General features: G+C 32.2%; 2 protein-coding genes across 2 annotated transcripts; both read right to left on the bottom strand.

The window, feature by feature from the left end:
• Nucleotides 1–969: 969 nt before the first annotated feature.
• LOC140978357 (UDP-arabinopyranose mutase 1-like) lies at nt 970–3,498 on the bottom strand. The gene is made up of 4 exons (XM_073443313.1): nt 3,019–3,498; nt 2,320–2,570; nt 2,055–2,223; nt 970–1,551 (listed from the first exon to the last, which is right to left on the bottom strand). The coding sequence occupies exons 1-4, from the start codon at nt 3,340–3,342 to the stop codon at nt 1,189–1,191; spliced, it is 1,107 nt and encodes a 368-aa protein (XP_073299414.1). The 5' UTR covers nt 3,343–3,498; the 3' UTR covers nt 970–1,188.
• Nucleotides 3,499–5,855: 2,357 nt separating this feature from the next.
• LOC140978359 (protein BASIC PENTACYSTEINE1-like) lies at nt 5,856–7,989 on the bottom strand. The gene has a single exon (XM_073443317.1). It carries the CDS (start codon nt 7,009–7,011, stop codon nt 6,172–6,174), a length of 840 nt encoding a protein of 279 aa, XP_073299418.1. The 5' UTR covers nt 7,012–7,989; the 3' UTR covers nt 5,856–6,171.
• Between the last annotated feature and the right edge of the window lie 982 nt (nt 7,990–8,971).

The following is an 8,971-nucleotide window of genomic DNA, read 5'->3' as shown; positions in this document are numbered from 1 at the left end:
ATGGTAAACAATTATCATAATCTTTATATTAAAATTTTAATTAATATAAATATATCTCAACAAATAAATTATATACTCAAATATAATATATTTCATATTAATTTACAGATATATAATAAAATAATATTAATTTTATTTATTGATGTAATAGTATCATATATTAATAAAATTACAACTAAAAAATAAAGCATATATACATCTAAATATATTTTTAATATAGTGATAAAATATAATACAGTAAATATATAGTTGGAACTCGAATGTGATATTGTCGGACGATTGAAGAAACCTTAATCACCACTATTTTAGTTTTTTCGAAATCTAGTTTTGATTTGTTAATAATTCGGAAAAATTTTCAAGATGAAAGTGGTAAAATATGAAAGAAAAAAAAAAAANAAAAAAAAAAAAAAAAAAAAAAAAGGTTGCACGTGGCTGCGAGAGCACTGGCAACGATATGTGAATCTTGTTCAATGTCCCGATTTGTGTGCTTCCAACGTTTGAATATTTATGCACTTGATTTTGACATTTCTGATAAGTCTAATGGTTTTTTTATATGTAATTTTATTTAAATATATAAAAAGATATTTATTTTATTATATTTTTATCTTATATTAAAATATATTTTAGTTTTGCATATGATTTATTTATTAAGTTGCAATTTCATTAACATATAATATAGATGGAGAAAAAATATAATTTTATTAAATATTTGTTGATATATTTAAAATATATTATAGTTGAATATATATTTATTAGTTAATTAATTATAATATTTTATTATTTTACATTAAAAATATATTTTCTGATTAAAAAATAAATAAATGTGTTTGGGCTATATGTTATACCGAGTTATCCACCCCAAAACTCTAGTGTACGTGGATCGGGCCAAAATGAACATCTTTTACTGTGTGGTGTAGCACATGATATTAAAAAGTTAGTGCAATGGTCTGAAATAAAACCACCTTGGCAGAAAGTGAACTAACTAAAATCAAATTCCTTCAACTTATACCATAATATTCAAGATCCACCAGATTTAAATATCAAAATAACATAAAATCTTTAATCCGTCCAAGGGGATAGGTAACTCATTGTTGCAAATTGAAAGACGAACACAACGGAATCTCTAGATTAAATCAACTGTGAAAAACTTTGACAAAATATAAAACCAAACCAAGAGAGTAGTAAAGTCTACTTTTCCTTAGAAGTTGAAGCATCCTTCTTGTCATCGAGAGACAGAGCCCCCAACTGAGTAGTCGAGTTGATTTCATCCCATGCCTCGATCCATGTCACCATAGCATCAGCGAGCTTCTGGAAGTAGGGGTCAATCGGGCCGAGCTTCTCCTTGACAAGCTTGGAAAGCTCAATGTAACACTTTTGCACGGTGGTACAGTCCTTGGGGAGGGTAACAGATTGGAAGAATGGAATGATATCTTCTTGCCAGTATATGCCCTTGTATTCCTTTTTCAGATTGACAAATGGGTTGCTAGCTTTACTGTGCCAGATATATGGCAGACCAGTCTTCACTCCGAGACCCAAGTGGTCACAAATAACCTGCATTTTATTGTTTTCAACTTGTTCAGTACTACAAAATTAATCTTTGAATTGACCCTGTTTTTTTTATATGAAAATTTGACCCTGTTTTTGCATGGTAGGATTTTTTCTTTGTTTGAACTACATTTGTGAAGATAAGCGGGATGAGAAAATGTCCTGATTGTCAAAAACATGATATCACATATCTATGCACAAGGGGAGGCCTAGAAGCTCAAATTTGGCCAAAAACCACAACATCTTGGCACTTCATTTTCGATAACATTAAACGGGCGAATAGGGGCAAAACTTGAAATTTGTGAAGAAATACATCTTTATCGTTTTGAAGGAGGGGGATCACCTTGCTCGGTCCCCCTATACATTTACGGTTTATCCACACATAAATGGCAATGAGCAACGATTAATATATGCAACCTAAATCTCTGATCATGAGGCCGACACTTCGTCACGGTGTTAACATATAAAGTGTGGGCAGAGAGTGAAAGGAGATCATGTGAAGACACTACCTTAGTACACCAGCCAGCCCACATGTCGTCGTATCTCCCAATAGGCTGGCCATCGCCCATGAGCCCGAAATACATTGCAGGGCCAATAAGATCTCTATTGAATCCAAGATTCATACCACACATGGGAAACAAAGTGCCCTTTGGAATGGTCAAAACAGCATCGACATACCTATGTTTAAAAACCAACATCAGCGCACATGTACTTCTTTTTAGCAGTATCTAGAGACAAGATATGATACAAAAATGCAACAGTACATCAAACAACCTCGTGTTGCGTTCCCGAGGTTTAACAAGCTGAGTCGGGGCATCATAATCGGGAATGTTGAGCCAGAGTCCATGAGAAACCGCTGTTGGCACACCTTCCCGCATGCTAAAAGGGTACCCACGCACGAAATCTGCTCCTTCTCGGAATGGATCGTACAATGTGTTGAAAAACAAAGGTGTGGATGGAGTGAGCAGATTGTGAATGTGTTGAGCCAATGCATTGATGTCTTCCCCGCTTGGATCTTTGGCCACCTTTTTACATTTCAAGAAATATTGCAAAAAATTGTCAACGTTTCAGTAAATTATCATCGAGTATAATTACTGAAGGGTTGAATAAATTAGAGAACATTCAATGATCTTTGTCCACGTTTGTCCATTTCATAAATACTGGCGGAAGCAGATAATCAAGTTTTATGTAATATCGAAGTATTGAAGAAATTACATGATAAACAATATAGAATCATTCGAAAACATCACAATACCGATTAAAAAATACACGTACGTACAATTCTGGTATACTTGGTTCAGCATATTCTACGCATGAGCATGTCCAAACGTATAATACATGGAGAGTTCCCTCTCAAATAAATCTAAAAGGAATAACTTTCAAATCATATTCTCAATGACCGTTGACTTCCCAGATCCCTGAAACCCGAAAGAAAAAAATAATAATTCAAAATTTAAAAAACAAAGAACTTACAAAGCAGTCATCATCAATGGTGTAGATATACTTCTTCTTCGACACCATGAATCCGAAGCACCTGCAAGCAGAATCCTTGAAGGAGATGCAAGACGCCTTAGGGCCGAGAATCCTGTTTATATCATTCCGATTGTAGAGCTCATAGTCAAATCCCTCGGGAACCTTGATGACCTTGGTCGGATCTCCATCTTGGACTATGATTAAATGGTAGTGCTGAAAGAAGGGCCTCCACATTTCCAAGAAATCCAGGTTTCGGATGGTGGGTATCACTATATCCAACTCATCCTTCAGCGGCGGCACCACCGGCGTTGCTGGCTTCGACATGGCTGAATTATGAACTTTTTCAGAGAGAGAGAATCAGATCTTGGAGTGGTGATGGCGATGTGGTGGGGGCGTTTCGGGGGAATTTATAGAGGTGAATGAAATCCGCGCAATATGTTACGAGGAAGGGGTGACGGCATCAGAGATTATACAGAGTGGAACACATTCAAGGTCCAGTTAATACGAGGAATGAAATAAACAAAAATGCAGATTATAACTTAACTCTATACTTCTATAATCAAAAGTTCGAGCAGATGTTTTCGGTATGTTTATTCGTGAAACGAGTAAATTTATTCATATTTATAATAAAAATATTATTTTTAATATTAAAATAGATTCACATTTTTTTTCGAAAAAAAAAAAGAGAATAATATACAAATTGATTGAGTAAGTTATTGAATTAATTCAACTTACATTATAGCAAAAAGGTGGGGGTTTGGTTTGAAACGTTTAAATTGACTTTTCGGGTGTTAATTTCACATGGGGTTGCCTGTCTTCTCACGTTTCTTCTCGAGTTTTACTTGTTTTTATCATATAAAATATTCGATCGTTGATTATTATATCCGTAAAAGGGAGGGTAATGTTGTAATTTCTGGAAAAGATTGAGGTTGTGTGTTTTCATTAGTTGCTAAATATGATATATAACATAAAAGGAGTACTTAATTATTAAATTAATTTATCGTTCGCATCAATAAATTAATAATCTACTTCGGAAAAATTATATATTTAGCTATCTAATTTTATAAAAACTCGATTAGTTTCAGCCATTGCTGGTTAACATTAGGAGTAATTTTATCCATCAAATTCATATCATAATTTTATTTTTCGATATACACTAAGCAAATATCTTAATTAATTAATAATTTTCAAAATCTAAATAATATGTTAGTCAGATAATATTTATATCTATAAATAATTAAATAATCCAAAAGAAGAAAAAAAAAGAGAGGTGTCTCTAAATTAATTAACTCTCTTCCAAAACTGACGTCTCAATGGATTAAAAGCGAGCGTTTTCCATTAAATAAATAAAACGTGATCGACGACTTAAATTTTGAACCTTTAAGTTAGGCATAATTTTAAATTAAATAGCGAATTAAAATGAATATATCCCGAGAAAGTTGCGCATTAATTGAATCTTGAAGTAGATTCAATATGGTCAGAATTCTTCAAATTAACTCAAAAGGACGACAACGTACATGCATTTTCCTTTGCTTGGCAAAGCATTTACAAATTAAAATATGTGTCTTATTCTTATAAAAATAAGAATAATGCTAAAAGTACAATAAAAATATCGTAAAACGATATTTATAACAACTATATCGTGATATTTTGTTATTATTTTGTGAAATTTTGTTATATACTCTTGAAAGTCAGGGTATTCCCATTAAATATTATACTGGTTTGAATCCAACTTCGCGTGTATCATCGAGTCTTGATATAAGCTCCGTATGTACAAAGCTAGGCCACTAAATTCAATTCTAGGCTTATTAAAAACGAAACGAGTCAACTAAAAAATTTAATTATATGAGTCCGCCTAAGTTTCCAAACCAAACTGGGGAGTACTTGTGGCGAATTCAAGGGCCCGTATAGGATTATTATGAACTTCAATAATTTCAGTTGACAAATTCCTGTTTCAATGAAATTCTCGATTTTCTTTACTCGTGAAATGAGTCACTCGTACCTATATTTGACATAAAAAATAATACATTTTTATGTAAAATTGACATGTGAAACCGATCTCACATGAGTTTTGTGTTATTTTAGCCGGTGAATCTTCACTTAATTAAAATTGTTAGATTACATTTATTTATGTAGTAAGAAAAACGGGAAATTGGACTTAACTCCCCAGCCGCCGTTTTTTTTTGTGTTCAGTCCCTGGGTACTTTTTTAGTACCACATTTTCACATGAAGTGTACCACATTTCCACATGAAGTGTACCACAATTTGTATGACATAGTACCACAATTTTGTGGGTAGGGAGTGAACCCAAATAAATGTTTTGGTTGGGGATTTTTCACCAACTTCCCCTAAGAAAAAACAGATAAATTCATTTTCCTTTTAATAACTTTAGTATTGGTTCACAATTAAGAATATTTCCGATGCAGTTAAATTCGTAATTTTGTTTACTTTTTTTTTGTTGAAGTCGGGTTTTCTTTGAGATTGCTGTTTATGTTTTGAATATTTCCACAAATATAATTTCTTGAGCCATGTATTGCATAATATGATTTAAGTTTAGTTGTATTTTATAAAAGATATAATTTTTCAGATAAAGAAATTGGTAAGATTTCAAATATATATCTTATTCATGCAAAAATTAAATGAAAAATAATTTTACTGCTAGAAATGCTTGCTTTAGCGAATAAAAAGTTTTATTTAATACAAACAAATTAAATACGAAAAATATAAATAATTTTCTCAACATCTAATGAATATGTATTAAAAACAAAAGAAATTTATAAATAAATAAATAAAAACAGTGATGGTAATGCTATTGTACAAAAATAAAATTAGACCTATCAGAGAAACTTACTGATGGGCATTAATATAGCGATACTTTTTCTTTAATTTGTCCATTACACATGATTAGAGAAATATCTCAGATTCCTATTCAAGAGGCTACAAAATATTCCAGTAAATCAAACAAACATGAACAAGAATATGTTACCAGATTTATAAGAACCTCAAAGGTCACAGATATAGAATATGTCGAGAGACTCAAGAGTGCATATGACAAATTCAAGAAATACAAATAACTGAGTGAGTAAACCTCGGCGAAGTGGCAATAGCAGGCCAAATTCGGCAGGAATCCAGCTTCGGCGTGTAGGCATAAGTTTATCTGATAATCACAAACTTGTTGGTTCCATGTTTTGCCCAGTAAGAACGCAAGTCAATTGGGTTAGCAAAGTTGTAACCTTCGGTTGCTAGTTTTTCCAAAACTTTCTTGAAAGCTCCCTGGCTCATTTTCCGTCCAGCAATTCTAGCTCCTCTCCTTTTGGTGCTCATGGGTAAGGGGTACGCAGATATAGTAGTTGTGCAGCAAGCTGACTGCCATCCCCCACATCCCCATCGATAACACTGCTGAGGAGTACCAGTACAAGAGCAAACCGGTATTGGTATGCCAGATATATCCATACCAACACCATTGATCACAACATCCACATTCTTCTTGGCCACTTTTGCACGGCGAACAGAGGAATTGCCATTTACCTTTGGCACGGGACCTTTTCTTGGCTTCTTTCTTTTGGGATTTTTTGGATTAGCAGGAGCAGCCCTCTTTTTCAAAGGAGGACTAGCTTCCTTTTTAATATTCGGCTCTTCCATACCTGATTTTATATCTGTACCGGGTTGGTGTGGCATAGGCATGGACCGGTAAGTGTCAGAAGTTTCTGCAAGAATTGAGCCGCAAGAGTTTGATGGAAACATATGCAAGAACTTTTCCCGGTGATTTATCCAGCTATCTCTAACATAGTCCATGTGCGTGGCAGGAGGCTCAGTAACCACACAATCCCGAGGATGGAAAGCAGTATTAGGTGAAACCATTAAAGGATTATCGCATCCAGATAGGAAAGATTTCGTGTCTCGGTCGACCACAGAAGACATTAGCTGCAAACCTAGATGCCCTCTAAGAGGAGGTTCATAATAACCCCAATTCCTCATGCTGTCATCGTCCATAACTTCTACTGAATGAAGGAAAAGAATATCACATCCAATGACTCCTCAATCTCGTGTAAAGCACCCTCGCCTTTGCAACAATCATCAACGTCGTACTGTAACCTCGTAAACTAGAGAACCCCACTAATCACATAAATTAGCATCTAAGAATATCAAGACACCGAATTGGTAAAAGATTTGACTGACAAACAAGTCAAAGATGAATTAGCTGGGCAAGAATTGATGGAGTGAACACCTCCTCAGCATTGCACCAAATAAACAAAACTATCTTGAAATTTATTAAACCAAGAGCAGAGAAGCAAACCGTGCCAAACAAGCCAAACGAGAACACAAACCAAAACACTGAAATTGAATTTACATGTTGCCTTTGGACTGTCGCAACACTAGAATTCCCAAGCAATCAAACTCAAACTAAACGGTTCAAATTCCTAAGAAAAATTGACAATCGTTGGGAAACAAAATCATGCAAGTGTGGAGTAGAATTCAAACCGAAGCACAACCCGCATTGCAACAACGATCAAGATTCAAAATTACCCAAAACCACCCACAATTTCAAGAACTTAAACACCAGTAAGATCTGGAAAGTTCGAGGACACGAATAAATCCAAAGGAAATTCTACAAAACAACTGAGGAATCAAACGGATCTCTAATTGCTCAAAATCCCATTTCGAAAATAGCAAAAGTAATAGACTATACGCACAATTTCAACAAAAGCATCAATCTTTAGCATTTAGAACCAGATCTGAAGAAGTGTAGATGCGAACAGATCAAGAACAACACTTTAAAACAAACAAAACAGAACAAATCTTAACAATAATAGAACGGGAAACCAAAATCGAGAATCAAATCTGATAAAATGTTAAGCTTCGTGTATGGGCAATGGAAACGGAGGACAGCTAATGATAACGAAACAAAAAGTATTTCTTAAGTTTAATCAAATAATATAAATAATTAACAATATATCAAAAAAATTTATAAATAAGGAGCCGGGGTTTATACCACTTTTATTATTTTTAAATTATAATTTTTAAATTATTAATGAAATATATGAACACAAAAATTCATATGAGTCCGTCTTATAATTCAATTTTGAAAGATGAAAATTTTATTCGACTCGATTTATGAAAAACTATTAATTTTTATGTCCTATATATTATTTTTTTATTTTAAATATGGACCAAGTCGACTTGTTTCACGAAATAAATCTTTGAGATTATCTTATATGAGATATGTCTATGTACAAATATTTTTAGTTCTTATAAGTAAAAAAAATTTAAAATATATGTTTGGTTAAACATTTGTAAAACGTGTTGATTTTTTTATATAAAAAAGTGCTTTTCAAATATAATTTTTAAAGAACAATTTATATATATTTTTTCATGTTTTTATAATAAAAACTAAGTTAAATGAGAATTAAATGATTTTTATAGAATTGTTCTGCAAACAACTTCTTAATTATTTTTTTTATCTATTAAATCGTTTTTTAAAATAGTTTTCCAAATACATTTCCAACTCTAAAAATATTTTTATAAAATAGTTCAAATATTTTATAAGTAGTTTGGACGTATCAACTTTATATTTCAGAAATACTATCATTGATATATTTTCCATGATCTTGGACTTCGCTTCGTTATAAAGTTTTAAAATATTTGTAATAGTTTTTAAAATTTTTATACTATTAATTAAAAAAAAACCCAAATAAAATTCATCTGCATATCTATTGTATCTTATATCTTATTAAGTTTGAGGTACTTAGTGTAAATAACTTTTGATGTCATACATCTTATTTGGATTTTTTTCCTTTCTTTTTCTATATATTTTTTTTATTCACGTATCAAAATAGTAATATAATTTTTCATTATTTTTTATAATTATATTTTGATCATCATTTAAATATAAATCAAATTAATCATAAAAAAAATTATATAAACATAAATGTTGTATAGGCCTGCACTAAAT

Source organism: Primulina huaijiensis, chromosome 6 (assembly GCF_012295235.1).
Source record: "Primulina huaijiensis isolate GDHJ02 chromosome 6, ASM1229523v2, whole genome shotgun sequence".
Classification (NCBI taxonomy): Eukaryota; Viridiplantae; Streptophyta; class Magnoliopsida; order Lamiales; family Gesneriaceae; genus Primulina; species Primulina huaijiensis.
The sequence above is the reverse complement of the archived record's forward strand: the minus strand, read 5'-3'. Positions and strand labels throughout refer to the sequence as shown.